The 16000-nt window shown below is 40.3% G+C and overlaps 1 protein-coding gene across 3 annotated transcripts in view; it reads left to right on the plus strand.

Annotated features, from left to right (window-relative positions):
* The window catches only part of LOC146459413 (fibroblast growth factor receptor 2-like), a 38579-nt gene that overhangs the window by 11549 nt on the left and 11030 nt on the right, over positions 1 to 16000 (plus strand). For 2 of the 3 annotated variants that reach the window (XM_085089620.1, XM_085089619.1), the window contains exon 5: positions 959 to 1348. In XM_085089620.1, coding sequence (XP_084945746.1) covers positions 959 to 1348 — 390 coding nt within the window. Of the gene's footprint in view, positions 1 to 958; positions 1349 to 3621; positions 3750 to 16000 lie in introns of those variants that run through there. The other variant, XM_085089621.1, reaches the window with a different exon arrangement.

Consider the following 16000-nt stretch of genomic DNA (forward strand, 5'->3'; position numbering starts at 1 on the left):
ACATAGGGTGAATGTTCAGTTAGTATGAAGGAATTTTGAAAATCACTACTCTATTCGACGTCGATAGCCTCAGGATCACTTGAATAAATAATAAAGCTTTCTGGTCAGCAGAAAATACAGAATAGGTACGCTTATTGGAAGAAAGGTCCTTTTACGTAACAGGGGGCACTTATTACCAAAAACACTTCCGAAAGGGAACGCTTGTTAGAAGGAGGGCACAAAATCGAATCATTACGGTAGTATATTGGCTGGAATTTGAAAGATTCTTAGCAGTATAAAATAACAGATAGATAGTGTCGCCAGACTGACGGAGACTTTTAAGCCGGCGAGCCTTTACATTTGCGATATGTTTGTGTTTAGCCGCCATCTTGGAACACAGAAATTTGGAAAATGATCGAGGGTAAATTCCGGAGGGGAGGACTCTCATATGAAAGGGGCGGGGATGCTCGTTGGAAATTTTGACCAATCTGGGGGTGGCCCAAGCTTTCTTTGACCCTTAAAAGACACCATTTCAAAAGACAGGCAAATAAAAAATATAGAGACTTTTCGCGTGCAACCCTAAACGAGACCATCACGGCTAAATATAATGGCGTTCTCCCCAGAACGCACTAAGTGAGACCAAAATCTGAAATTTACACCTCTAAGGGAGACGACGAGCATCCCTGCTCCTTTTATATGAGAGTCTCCCCGTCCCCCGGGGGGTGAATTAGCCCAGCAAATGTGCGCTCTTAGCTGCTTCCTTCCTCTCCCCTCCCCTTACCTCCCCTCCCCTCCCGACCCCTCCCCTACCCTCACCTTATCTCACCTCCCTGTCTCGGTTCGCTCTCCGGCTCGTAACTCGCGGCTTCGCGAGACAACTAAGAGCGCATGTTCTCAGGATAACAGTGAATGTGAGCGAGGAGGGGGAAGGAAGAACGATGGATTCAGAAAACTCCTCCTGTCTTCCTTCCTCTTTCAGAACGAGTTCGTGCAAAGCCAGTGGTCTTGCCGATGAAAAATGTTACATTGTTCGTGGGTGAAAACGCAACTTTATTGTGTAGAGCATTAAGTGATTCCATGCCCCATTTCCAGTGGCTGCGATGGTTTTCGTCTCCTTCCAACAACAATAGTAACAATTCGTATATACAGCACCCTCACTATACCTATGAAGTTATAAAACAAGTTGAACAAAAGGACAACCAGTATCTGGTTGTGCCTACAAGACATGGCAACAAGTTTAATTTCCATGGAGCTAAGTTGACTCTGGTCAATGTTACCAAGAAAGATGAAGGAAAGTACACTTGTATTGTGGGAAATGCCGTCGGTTACGTTGTAGAGCAGGCCTTCATCGTTGTTCGCGATTGGTCAGGTGAGAAAATCAACAAATAAATGAGTAAACAGATGTTAATTACAATTTAACGAATTCTTACCTGCAATATAATATTTAAAAAATTATTCCACGAGCCCGCGTTGACTCTGGTCAATGTTACCAAGAAAGATGAAGGAAAATACAGTTGCATTGTGGGAAATGCTGTGGGGTACGCAGTCGAGCAAGCTTTCATCATCATTCGTGGTAGGTGGTAATAATATAGTCAAACTTCTTGTTTTAACAACCACTAAACTGAATTGTAGGAAGCATCCATCCATCATGGCCGCTTAGAGGTTGTTGCTTAGAACAGGTCTTGGTGCTCCGTGTACCCTAACTTGAATTGACGAAGGGCGATGATGGTACCGAGCACAAGCTCATTTTCTTTTTGCAGATGCTTTCTCAGGCTGCTTAAGGTTACCGTATACCTTTAGAGGTGTCTTGCGTCCAAGCGATGTAGCGCGTCCGGCTGTAGATATATTAACCCCTATATCAAATTAAAGCTTATAGAGCTGGCTATCAAACTATATCAAGAATTTTGAAATAAAGTGAATTGCCTTATTTTTCACGACCTCTAAATGCGAGGGTCCGAATCACCTTTTGCAAAGCGAATTTTGTTTTTCGCTAATTTAATTTGCTCCTCAGTTTCCGGACCCAAAACGCTAAAAAAGTGTGTCTGGGTTTTGCCATTTTCAATTGCCGTGAAAAGTTACAGAACATTTTCTAAATAGGGTTAAAAAAAATGTGGAGTGATCGTACAAAAATCGGTCTGGGAGAAAAAAATATTTAGAAAGAAAAAATTCGTAGATACATGTTTTTTGTTTCTATGTTAATCTAGCTACTGTCCAAATTTGAAGGCAAACAAACAAATTCCCTTTGAGTTTCAGCTTTTTAAAGTGTCCCCTTCAAGTGAAAAATTGATTCGAGAAAACAGCGCTTAAAATTCGACAACTCATTTATTTCAAAACTCTTGGTATAGTGTGATAGCTAGCTCTATAAGCTTTAATTTGATATAGGGGTTCAGGTATCTACAGTTTAAACCGGACGCTGTACATCGCTTGGACGCGAGACACCTCTAAAGGTATACGGTAACCTTAACTCAGTTGTGTATATATAGAACTCCCCTCTGAAATAGTCTTAATCTTTTAAACCTTTGGTCCTCACAGCTGATTCTATATTCTCAGCCCCAAACATAATGTTTCAAATATTTCTCATTTACTTTCACCCGACGTGCGAGGTTTTCTGTCATAGCAAGTTTTCGGTTTTTCAAGTCTATTATGGGCTATAGTGTCCGTCCGCTGTCCTCTACTGTCAGTGCTCCCTTATAGAAAGGAAATTTTCCACAGTTTACGACTCAATCTGGTACCCAGATTCCAGTTCCCCAGAGTCTGTCCTGGTAACCAACTGCTGACCAAAGAGCCTGAGGACTCTGGAGAGTGGTGCCGGACTTGAGGACTCTGGGCACGAGATTGTTTCTGACTATGCAAGAAAAGCAGATCTTACCAAAGGCTATTGAAATCCAAAAAGAAAATGGTTGGTCACTGAAGCTTTTTCAGTGTTAAATTAGGACGTTGCCTTTTGTTGCTGCGCATACGTTCTGCGCATCTCGAGATACTTGGGTCTTCCATTGGTGGTGTCTACTAATACAGGAATATTTTTGGGTGGCTTAAAACTATGCGGAGAAAGTAGAACTAAGCAAGTGCTCTTGGTATCCAAAAAAAAATTGAGGGGTAACCTTGTATTTTTCGAAGATAATAAAGCTTCAATTTGATAAAAAAAGGCCATACATTGCTTTGTATTTTAGCACTTTGTAGAATTATTGTTTCATAATTATGTCTAAAAAAAATGCATGGTTACCCCCAGGTTTCTTTTTGGATTTCAATAGTCCTTGCTAAGATCTGCTTTGTCGGCATAGTAATAAACTGCGCAAAAATACTTCTGTATTAGTAAGCACTGTCCTTAAGTAACAATAATTCTGAACAGCTTTAAAATGTATAGTAATGTATGGCATTTATTTTTTAACTATGAATTTGTGAATAAACGGTTATTATTATTATTATTATTATTATTATTATTATTGTTATTATTATTATTATTATTATTATTATTATTATTATTATTATTATTAACAAATTGAAACTTTACAATCTCCCAAGAAATTAGTTTCTCGGACCATCCTTAGATGCGCAGAACTTATGCGCAGTAGCAAAAGAAGGCATTTTCTGTAAATTAATAAAACCATATTTAAATTGTTGCTCATATTTTATGTCAAACAGACCGACATGCACAAGACAGAAATGTGTCGCAAAACGACAAAAATACCTTCGCTACATCAGCAGCGCCAGTAGGTGAGTGAGTAAATAAATAGCAAAAAGAAATTTACTTCTCAAATATAAGCAAAGCCTTTTAAAAACGACTGCTTTAAAGAAATGACCAGATGAAAGATAATTTAACCAAGCTCGCGTGTATTATTTCATCGGGCTAAGTCTTCTATAGTATCTTCACCATTTGAAATGCGCTCAGCAAATCAGCTATAGTATTCCGACAGTTAAATAGAACAAAATTTCCGCTCTGTAGGTTGGAATAGAGCTGGCTGGGAACTGAATACATTAGACGGTTAACTGGATGTCTCATTTGTTTTTCCTGCCTGTCAGGACCCCTGTCAGGCCTTTTAAAAATTGTATTTGACTTTTCGCTCTAACACCGTGTTTGCCAATGAAATTTGAAGGCAAGTAACGCGCCAGGAAATAACGGCGGCTCCGCTCTTGTATGTGAAACTATTTTACACAGAACATGACCAGCGCTTTTCTTCCACTCGAAAAGGCCGTAAAATACACATGGGCCTCTCCAGGCATTTTTGTCCAATAAAATTACCCTCTTCTGGAAATTTGGAATATCCTCTAGTCCCAATTTTTCGGTGACATTCAGGGAAAAGATTTCGAATATCCCGAGTTTTAATATCCCGCTGTGCCGTAATTAGTTCATATTACCCTGACATTTTTCCGAAAATCTCTCCAGATTCGCGGAGGAATTTCCTGTGAAACAGGCCCTTGATTTTGGACATTTAAGGGTTGTAGAGCCGTTGTCTGAGAAAACCGGGCAGGCGTCACGGATGGGGGTCGGCCGATTTCCTTCATTTTTTAGCTGTTTTCTAGTTTCGGTCAGTGATGTTGAAAGGCAATATTTTTATATTCAAACACCTTACAGTTTTCGAGATCCGACCACCCCCCCAAAAATCGGCCGTTACGGAAGAGAAATCCGGTAAAATTCAAATGCTTAACTTCGGTAACGCGTTGACAAATTACTCGCTACTCAAATTCTACCAACTTCGAGAATCTCTTATTTGGATAGTTTTTCTCTGATTCTAAGTCATCTCTAACTTTCTCGACGCGTTTATTACCTCAAGAGAGGAAAAATGATTTGCACGTAATAAAATTCAAAAGATAAACATGTGTATTTGTTGACTTTTCGTAAGATCGTTTTCTCAAAAAGGCGGCCGTTTATGGTGAAAGAAAATAGTTGTAAGAAATCATTATCATCCCCTTAACACGAATAACGAAACTGAAGTTTGGGATCTACAAAATCAGAAGCGCTTTCAACCTTGATTTCAGGTGCATTTCATGCGTAATATTGGACAAAAATAACATGTCACGCACATTGTCACGCACACTTTAGCCACAAATTCTTCAAGTTTTGATATAAAAACTTACACTACAATTCTGAATTCTTCATTACGTAATTTTGTTTTAACGTTTCTGGAAACTTTAATAAATAGGCAAATTCGACATTTAAGGCAAGAGTGAAGAGGGAGTACGGATGGGATGGGGGGAGGGCTAAATTTACCGCTTTCTGTCCACCGTCGGGAGTCCAGCCACCGTACAATACGTCAGACTGGCACTAAAACAACAGTATTAAATATGAACTACAAACATAAATGTTACTGTGACAAAGGTAATTTTTCTTCAGCTAAAAATAGGAGTTTTCCTTTCTCTTGAAAAACGGGTTGTCAAAACTTGGTTTCCATGGTGACATCAATGTCACCGAACACTAACCAACCACAGCTAATTGTGTTCTGGTAAATTTTTAAAAACAATTTCGTAGTCTCAAAGGTGCTTGCGCAAATATTAGAGAGTTAGCATCGCGTAAACGTGAAACGCGAACGGCAAAACATAAACACGTGACCACGATTTTCCCGCCATTTTTTGCCGCTTGCCGGCCGCTGTTTCTACGTGAAAACAGGCTATTTCGCGTTTGCCGTCTACGTGAGAACTACGTAAGTATTTCTTCCTATATTTCTTTCTATGTTGTTGAAAACAAGTGGGTAAATTAAATTTCATGTTGAAAAATCGTTCATAACTCACTCCGTACCCACGGGCGGATCCAGGAATCTTGGATAGAGGGGGGGGGGGGGGGGTGTCCGAACTTTTGAAACGTTTTTATGGTAAATTACCTATCCCCTACACCACCAAGTCCCCCCTGTCAGCATATTTTACACACTCCATAAGATTTCCCGGTAGTGGTAGATTTGGCGTGCGATGTTTCCAAAAGTATTGCCTTTCCTTTAACCCAGAAAGAAGTGTGGACGGTGAAGGTAAGTCGTGTTGCCAAATTATAGCTCACCGCTAGCCTACAGAACAAACAGCTTTTTTTTTTTTTGCATTTTTCAGGGGAGCGGAGGCAAGCACAGAGCGCAAGAGAGAGCCACTCCCGTTGCGCGTCACTCACGCTTCGCGCTCGCCTCGTGCCTGCCTCTGCTCGCCGGAAAGAAACGCAAAAAACACTGATACGCCTGTTCTGCAGGCTACTTTTCTGCTAAATTACGAAGACTGTCATGCTTCGCCACGGCAGATGGAACCGGTCGAAAGAAAGCGAGTAGAGCACTGTAGAGCACTAGAATTTAGTTTTATGGCAAAATGAATTAAAAAAAAAAAAAAAAAAAGTCAACTAATTGAATAGTGATGTGCTATGATATCTTGCGATGCAAGAATTTTAGTGTCTAACAAGTAGTAAAAGAACAAAAATAAATAAATAAATAAAAATACAAAAACAAAACAAAAACAAAAAAAAACCCTGGTCTTACGGGGGGGTCCGGACCCCATGGAACCTCCCCCTGGATCTGCCACTGTTACCGCACTTTTCTTCATGAACTGACCATAGTGAGTCGCAAAAAAAGCTAAAGTCAAAAGGTTCACGCTATTTTATGTGAAACGTGAAAAGGCACAGGTATTTTTTGTGCGGTTTATGACATCCCAGGAAAAGCAAATGTCCGGCAGGGATAATAGAATCAAAAAAATGGGGGTAACCGCGCGTTCTTCTTAGATGATTTAGCTCCAATTAGAAAAAGAAAAAAAAAGATGCCGTGCATTGATATGTACTATAAATCTTTTTAGAATTAATGCTACTGAATTATAACTTTAAAAACTGCAAAGCCGTGAACGAAGATCCTGCTTGCTTGTACGTTGGATCTCACAGGAGATCTAATCAGCCAAACTTAAAAAATAGACGATGGGAAGTCCAAAGACTACTGCAAAGCTGACACAACGTAATATATTGAATTATCTCTGAAAACTCCGCTGTTACTTATACCCCCATTTTCTTTATGAATACCAATAAATGTTGCTACTGAGATCTACTTTTGCCGCATGGTCATAAACTTCAAAAATCATCATATATTGTAGGTGGTGCCGTCGTCAAAAACCCGCTCCCTTAGAGACACAGGGTCCCCCCCCCCCCCTCCCCTTACACGACAAGGATTGTGCGGGGTAACATTTGGTAACATTTTACAGAAATCAGGCATAGTTTTTCATATTTGTACACGAAGCTCTAAAAGTCGACATGTTTTCCTTCTATTTCTTAAGCTACTTTTACAGAAAACGGTGACACGATTTCTATATGTAATAACCTGGAATAAGAAGAAAAAAACCTTACCCAAAAAAACACTTCCAACTGAAAAGACTTCCGCCAGATCAGTAAGAAACAAAGGATATTTACCTGGAGAATTTTATTTCCTTTCCTAAGTACTAATTGATCGATGTGATAAGGCTTACAAATACCTTAAAAAATCGTCATGTTTTGCAAGGCTATCAACATTGCGGCTCTCTCGTTGGAATTGTTTATGGAGGAAAGAAAAAGTTAACTGAAGACTGGCCACTCAAACCTTTCTCATGTCGGAAAAGTAAGAATGACTTTTTCTTACCCGCTCCAACTGGAACTGGTCGGTTCACAAGCAAATACAGTTTGATGATCTCGCGTTCTTCCACTTATAACAAGCGAGGAAAGATGGCTGTGTAAATCATGATTCCAAGATTTCACTGAGACGATCGTGGGATTATTTTGTTCCGGAACTGGACCACAGGGTTAATTTGCGTTTTACTGAAAACGAACAGCTCATTCTGGAGATCGTGAACTTCTATTTTCTCTTGGTGCGGTGAAAGTGCGCAATTTGAAAATATTGACAATTACATTTTCCCGCAGTTTTTAATGATGACTGAATTCCGACGAGAAAAATGTTTGTCGAACTATTTTCCGAAATTTGTAGGCAAATTTCAAATTTAAAAAATGTTAACAGATAAGTTGAGGCATCAATATCAGCTAAACTAATACAGAACATTTCCTTCGTTGATTGTTGAGCCATTTGTTTGATATAGTGCGTTGCTACGTATTAAAAAAAAAAAAAGAATATTTAAAATGAATAATATAATGAAATATTATTTCAGATACTCAGTTCCATTTAGACCCAAAAAAATTAGATGGACTAAGCGCTTTCATTAAAGGTTTAATCACTGTCAGACCAAGAATTTTTATGACTCTCAGAAACTCTGGAAAAAATTAACGTTTGAGAAAGCTGTACACTGTGTTTCTCTCGTGAGATTGTCACGCTTCAAAGCGAGCTGAGTTCCAGCAACACTTCAAAAGCGACACGAATCGAATATAAACATCCCAAAAATCAGAAATTAAATATACATGTATTGGAGAAGGGAACTAATTGACCAGTTTAGGGTTCTAAATACAAATTGAGGCTCTTATTTCGGCACCCGATCAAATTGTCAGAGAGAGAGCCACAGCTTAAATTAAAATTTGACAAAATTTTTGTCAACAAAAAGTGCGTGACAATGTGCGTGACATGTTATTTTGTTCAATATTACGCATGAGATGCACCTGAAATCAAGGTTGAAAGCGCTTCTGATTTTGTAGATCCCAAACTTCAGTTTCGTTATTCGTGTTAAGGGGATGATAATGATTTCTTACAACTATTTTCTTTCACCATAAACGGCCGCCTTTTTGAGAAAACGATCTTACGAAAAGTCAATAAACACACATGTTTATCTTTTGAATTTTATTACGTGCAAATCAGTTTTTCTCTCTTGGGGTAATAAACGCGTCGAGAAAGTTTGAGATGACTTAGAATCAGAGAAAAACTATCCAAATAAGAGATTCTCGAAGTTGGTAGAATTTGAGTAGCGAGTAATTTGTCAACGCGTTACCGAAGTTAAGCATTTGAATTTTACCGGATTTCTCGTCCGTAACGGCCGATTTTTGAGGGGGTGGTCGGATCTCGAAAACTGTAAGGTGTTTGAATATAAAAATATTGCCTTTCAACATCACTGACCGAAACTAGAAAACAGCTAAAAAATGAAGGAAATCGGCCGACCCCCATCCGTGACGCCTGCCCGGTTTTCTCAGACAACGGCTCTGTAATCCTCCCTGCGTGTAAATGTATTTATCGATGTTATATTTTCAAGGGAACGTGTTTAATTTGGAGAATTGGCTTAAAGGCTATGAATACTACACAATACCCGTCGACAATTTGACAAGGGACATAAATGAAACGCTTCTTTCCCTACGATGTCTTCGGGCGACTTGCCAGCCTTAATATCAAAATGGCTGAAAAAGAGAGATAAATACAGCCGACAGCGGTACCTCTGGACGCTGTGCCGGAGCGTTGTACCATGACGATGCACCACGAGATTTCGGCCCGCGGTTCGCTTATGCCAGCTGGAGATGGTTCCGCGCTGCTTTCCGATACCTTGTCCCCGACAAGACAGTGAGGGAGAGAAAAGTCGGCCCCTAGACCATGTGAGACAGATCCCTTTCGTAGGCACCTCAGTTCCACCTTACTGACTTAAACTGAGATTCAGCCATGTATATATATGACAACGTAGTCATTTTGTCTTCCATGTGGTACGTTTTGAGGTTTGAACATGCGCACGGGCTAAAACGATATAATGACGGAAGAATGGCTCGTGGTCAAACGACCTGTAGTCTTGGAGGTACCGCTAGTCTTGGACTCGTTTTACCTCATTTCATTCTTACAATTTTTATTGCCGTTTTCCCGAAAACGATTGCTCCTTCGATGGATTGTTGACATTGTTAAGGGAATCAGGTCGTCACTCGAAGAGCTCTGTGAAAGCCGTTGCTATTTTTCTGCTTTTAGCTATTTAATCAACACTTATTACTGTACCATGCAACGAAAATGTGCCACGTTTGTTACTACAACAACTCAGATGCTACCTTTCGCCTCTTGATGTCTGGTGATGATGATCAATTGCCTCGTGATGAATACCAGAAGCTTAAAAAGTTATCACAAGGAACGCGCAATAAACTGGCAATCCGTGCGTAACCTCCATCGCTTCCAGGACCTGGTGTACGCCGAAAACTCTGGCGTTATATGCGTCGATGAGAAACCAAAATATCAGCAACTCTGAAATATTGCGTTCTGGCTTTATTAGAGATCGGTCTTATCGAGGTGGTGGTGGAGTTCTTACCGCAATCAAAACAGCCTCCTTGAAAGTTGTCAAAGAATTTACACCTGAATCGGAAGCCGAGCTGCAACAGCTTGAGATAATTTTTGCCAAAATTTTTACTACGCTTACTGGTCAAAAATTTTATTCCGTTTTTGCTATACGCCACCCAATGAAAACCCAAGTTGGATGGATGTATTCGATAATTTTCTGCATGAGGTTTGTGACCAGTTCGACAATATGGTAATTTCGGGTGATTTTAATTTGCCAGACATCCTCTGGGACTCCATTGACAGCGCATCGGGTGTTAACGAACTAGCCTTTATCAGTTGAAAGCCTTCACAACTACCTCTTGACACAACTCAATAAAAAACGCACATGTGGCAACAACATACTTGCCCGTGTAATCACGAGCGTGCCGAACCGTGTCAATGTAACCGAGACGGATTGTTTCCAAAAGATACGTTTATTTTTAACAGACCACAGAGTCATTATTTTCCAGTTCAACACTTATAAAAGCCCCATCTAAAACCCTGAGATTTGTGTACGATTATGCAAAAGGGGACTTTAAGGGTCTGCTGTCAGGAATTAACCTCTCTTCGATCATAGCCAAAGACGATATAAATACTGACCGGAATCAATGGAAAGACACCTTTCTTGCAGCGGTCTAAAAGGTGATGATGATGATGAACTTTATTTCAGTGTCAAGTCTGCTAGCTGGCCATGTAAGGCCTACTAATAGGGGACACTAAATTACGATACAATAGGTACAGTAGGCTAAAGGGACGGAATCCAATACCTTAGATGTCTGGTGCCATATACTTCATTTGATCAAGGAAAAGGAATCTGTAAGACAAAAGATGAAATTATCTCCCTCGAACCACCTTAGGGAGAAATTAAAAAAAAAAAACGACTTGCGCAAAACAGTTAAGCGCATGCTGCGGAACAGCCGTGATGAGTTTCTTGGTTCCGTTGAGTCCGACCTCAACACAAAGCTAAAGCGTTTTTGGTCTATATTGAAGCTGAATTTCAAATCGCATACAATTCCTGATCGAGTCTCGACGCCATTATCAGCCAGTGCATTCGCTGACCCAGGTAATGGTACGCCGTTAAGATCTTCAGCTGAAAATCCTCGGGAAATAGCCAATCTGTTTAACTCCTACTTCCCACAGTTTTCGCCCATGACACCCACTCCCCCCCTCCCCTTCATCTGGAAGCACTGGTAATGCACCAGCCTCTCCTGATATGTCGGATTTAACGCTCACGGTTAGCGACGTTCAATCGGTGCTCGAAGCCCTTGATGTGACGAAAGCCACAGGACCAGATAAAATCCCAGCGAAATGTACTTCTTAAGGAAACAGCCTCTGTAATTGCACCATCTCTTTGTAAGCTGTTTAACGAGTCATTAAGCACTGGTTCTTTCACGCAGAACTGTTCGGAAGCTAACGTTGTTCCTGCTTTTAAAAAGGGTGAGGTTGAGTGTACAGAGAATTACAGGCCCATCTTCTTACCGTCGCTGCTAACCAAAGTCTTGGAGCGATGTGTATTTAACACTTCAATTCAAAGATAGACTGTACGAGGTGGTAAGAGATTGTCAACATGGATTCATTAGAGGGACGTCATCAGGGCCGTACATAGCGCGGGGGCAGAGGGGGCAGCTGCCCCCGCCAGGAAAACTCAATTCGGTTTCTAACATCACACTGATCACAAGAAAATCGACTAATTGACTGAAAAAATATTCCCTCAATGTGAATTCCAAATAATTATTTTGGAAAATCTTTTGAGGTACCGGTTTTCTCATGAAAATAATTTTTTCTCAGTTTGGGCTGCCTATGGTTTAGAATTTGGTGTGTAAATAAAGACTGACAAGCATACGCCACTTTCTGGCGCGTGTTTGAGCCTTTTTAAATCTAGCTTATACCAGTATTTTTTTTTCCGAGATAAATTGGCTTTAAAAGCCTGCGCTGCTCCGACAGGTCATTTGCGCCTAATGATTTTTGAGTTTCCTCTTTTGAATTCTCTTCGTTTTGAATATGACCTCTTCAGTCTGTGTGTTCAGCGACGGTGTTTTTATGCCACAAAGGACATTTCAGCTGGGTTTGGCTTGGCTCTTTTTAGTGCTTGATAGTTTTAACTGCCTTTCTTGTTGAAATTTGGCAATATTAGAACAGAAATTAATCACTGCTTGTATCATGCGATGAGCTTCATTCTGTAATTGTTGCGATGCCGGGCCCGGCTAGTGTTTGTCACAAGGAGTTGTATTTCTTGGCACGGCTATTTGGATTTTTGGTTCTCTAGTAATCGTTGTAGATAGTGCGTCATGACAATTTAAAACTAAAAGTATCGGTTTTTTTGTTCTCTAAACGTCGTAGAGGCAACTTTCTGTGTAGGAGTGAAAACAAAGTTAATGTCCAACTAGAAACCCTGTCTCCATACGGTAGACCCCTGTGAGGGGTGTGCGGAGTTTGCCCCCACAGACAAAAAATTCTAGGTACGGCCCTGGTCATGCACCTCCAACCTTTTGGAAGTTTTAGACCACGTGGGCTCCCTACTAGACGACGGAAAACAGGTGGGCATGACCCATATGGATATGTCTAGGGCCTTCGATAAGGTGAACCATGGCTGCCTGCCGCAAAAAGTGCAGGAGTTCGGATTTGGAGGCAGCGTCTTGTAGTGGTTTACCTCTTACCTGATGGGTCGCTACCAACTTGTAACAGTGCTGGGTGAAACCTCTGATCCTCTGCCTGTCAGCTTCGGAGTACCTTAGGGCTCCATTTTAGGCCCGATGTTATGTCTCATCTATGTAACTAACTTTCCCGATTCGGTCCTGACGAGCCATGTTGCCATGTTTGCCGATGACACAAAGATATATAAACAAATTAAGTCTCGGGAAGATGCTGCGTACCTACAAGCTGACTTGCTTGCTGGCTAGTTGACAGACAACACAGTTACAACTGGCTGAGATTTTCATTTCTTAAAACTCTTGCTCGCTGGCGGTGAAGAGCGGGTATTTTTTTCTCAGGAACTTTAAAACGTAACCAAGTTTCTCAGGAACGTTAAATAGTAACCAAGATTGACGTTGGGACACTCAGCTAGTGATTAGTGTTTTATTTGTTTAGTGTTTACGAAATTAATTTCATGTACCACGTGTAAGATCAAATTATGGAGAACACACATTTAAGTTTGCTATAACCAAAATCTGGGAAGAGACTCCTACTAACATAAAAACACTTAGCTACTTCCAGTTCAAAAAACAATATAAAAGAATTCTGCTTAACTCTCAAATGGAATTTACCTATGTATATTTTACTAGTATAAAAGTGACAGTTCCATATGATCGTCCATAGTTGCCATGGCACCAAGCACACACTATTATTAGTATTTCCATTAAAATATAGCGGTGGTAAGCTCGAAAGCTAAGCTCCCCAGACCACCGTACACTTCTACCAAATCCATTAACTTCTTTCTTTTCTCCTTTTATTTGTTATTTTATTCCTATGTTCCTATATACAATGTAAATACTATATCCAAGTGTAAATAAACTGAAACTGGAGTGCAACAAACGATTAATTTTCTCTAAAAGTAGAAAGTAAGTTTACGTTTGCCTTGATTTTTCTGGGGACCAAAGGTCTGGGACCTAAGGAGCGACCTTCTCACAAGTTGTAAAGCGGTTCACTCACAATGTGGCCAGCGGAGTTATGAATAAACCTAAGAAAATATTGAATTCGTTTCTCTGTCGTTTGATTGCTTTGTATTCCGCCGGCACTAAACTTTTACTTTAAGAAATTTTGTACATTGTGGTCATATCTTTATTTCCCAGGGCCCCTATGGATACCACCCTCGTAGCTGAATGAGCTACCCTGGTTAAATAAAGTTACTTACTTACTTATTTCTTTTTATGAACTTTCCTTTCACTTTCAAACAGGGGAATATACGATGACAGCGATATCTACGAAGACTTTCTGCTCTATGCCCCTGCTGTGGGGGAGCTCCGAGCTGCATTACAATCCCGGGGTGAACAATTTATTATCGGCATTCGAAGATATTTATACAGCAGCTTTTGAGTTCATATCGAACTGATTTCTTTGCAAGTTGTGATAGCATCGTTTCGAAAAGAGAATACATAGGAAGTTGCCCAAACATGGTGTCAATATCGAGAGTTGAACCAGGGGCACATGGATCGGAGGTGAGTGCTCTCACCACTACGCCATCCCTGCCCCCGTTCCAAACAAAAACCACTCTAATGCATCCAAAGGTGATGTACATCCTGAGTCATATATGACGACGAAGTTAAGAACCCGGAAATGCCAAAAATCCCTTAGTTGTTCTGCCACTGCAAATCTCTTGTTATTCAGGTTGATCTCTATGCGTGATGCCCTAGAAGGGACAGAGCTAGTAGTAGAATTTCGTTTTGTTCGTTTGATACCAGTTTACCTGCTTGGGCAAAAGACAGTTTCAAAACGAAAGTTACATTAAAATTGTGTTATTTTTGGTTTACGTTTCTAGGTCCTACGCCGGATGCCAACAGGAATTCAACGCCGAGTAAGATTACACTTGTACTAGTACTATATAATAGAATACTATGTAATAGAACTCCTGAAATTTCTCGAAACAGGATCAATGTATGAGAATGATGTATTATTCAAGAAAGTGACGCAGGCATACTCAGAAAAAAAAAAATCCGAGTGCTTCTATCAGGAGTCCAACCTAAGACTTTCCGATTACTAGTTCGGATGCTCTACCACTGAGCTACAGGAGACTCGTGGGAGCTAAGGCCATTAAACTAGGTTCCTGGGACAAACATCCTGCATACTGCTAGGATTTGAATGTCGAACGTGTGGTATATAAAAGAAATGTGATGGTATATTTCCAGCCTGGTAAATGAATGAGAATGATGTATTATTCTAGAAAGTGACGCAGGCATACTCGGATAAAAGAAATCCGAGTGCTCCTATCAGGAGTCGAACCTAAGACCTTCACATGTTTGTCCCATGAACCTAGTTTAATGGCCTTAGCTCCGACGAGTCTCCTGTAGCTCAGTGGTAGAGCATCCGAACTAGTTATCGCATGTTTGTCCCATGAACCTAGTTTAATGGCCTTAGCTCCCACGAGTCTCCTGTAGCTCAGTGGTAAAGCATCCGAACTAGTAATCGGAAGGTCTTAGGTTCGACTCCAGCCTGGTGAATGAAGTCATGTAAAAAAGCATATTCGTAAATTGTGTATAAATGGCCTCCTGACCACAGATTCCCTCTGGATTTTAAGTGAGCAGAAGCATTTTTACCAGGAATTATATCAGAGCATTAATAACACGTCGAATAACAGTGAGAAAATCTCACTCTTCCTAGATAATCGCAATATACCTAAATTATCAGAAACAGATAAAAACTCTTGCGATGAGTGTTACAAATTACTAGATAGGTTTTAAAATAATAAGACGCCAGGAAATAATGGGATCCCCATTGAGTTTTATAAAAAATCCTGGTCTTAAATCAGTGACTCTTTCATTAAAAAGTGAAATGTCTGTGTCACAAAAGCCAGCTGTTATTACTCTTATAGAAAAAAAAAGGGAAAAGATCGAAAAGATCATTAGAGTGGAATTACCTTTATAAATGTTTGGAAGCCATCAATTTTGGAGAGGACTTTATCAGATGGGTTAAAACATTTTACAAAAACATAGAAAGCTGCACCCTGAATAATGGCTTGTTCTCGGAATATTTTAAGCTTGAGCGAGGTGTGAGGCAAGGTGATCCTCTCTCCCCTTATCTCTTTGTTCTGGCTATTGAAACATTGGCGATTGCCATTAGACAAAATTCTGAAATAAAGGGGAATCGTTATCGGAAAAGAAGAAACAAGGTTCTGCTATATGCTGATGATACCACAGCGACTTTATCGGATAAAAATTCAGCTACAACAC

This window comes from Pavona decussata, unplaced genomic scaffold, assembly GCF_977016875.1.
Source record: "Pavona decussata unplaced genomic scaffold, jaPavDecu1.1 SCAFFOLD_219, whole genome shotgun sequence".
Taxonomy (NCBI): Eukaryota; Metazoa; Cnidaria; class Anthozoa; order Scleractinia; family Agariciidae; genus Pavona; species Pavona decussata.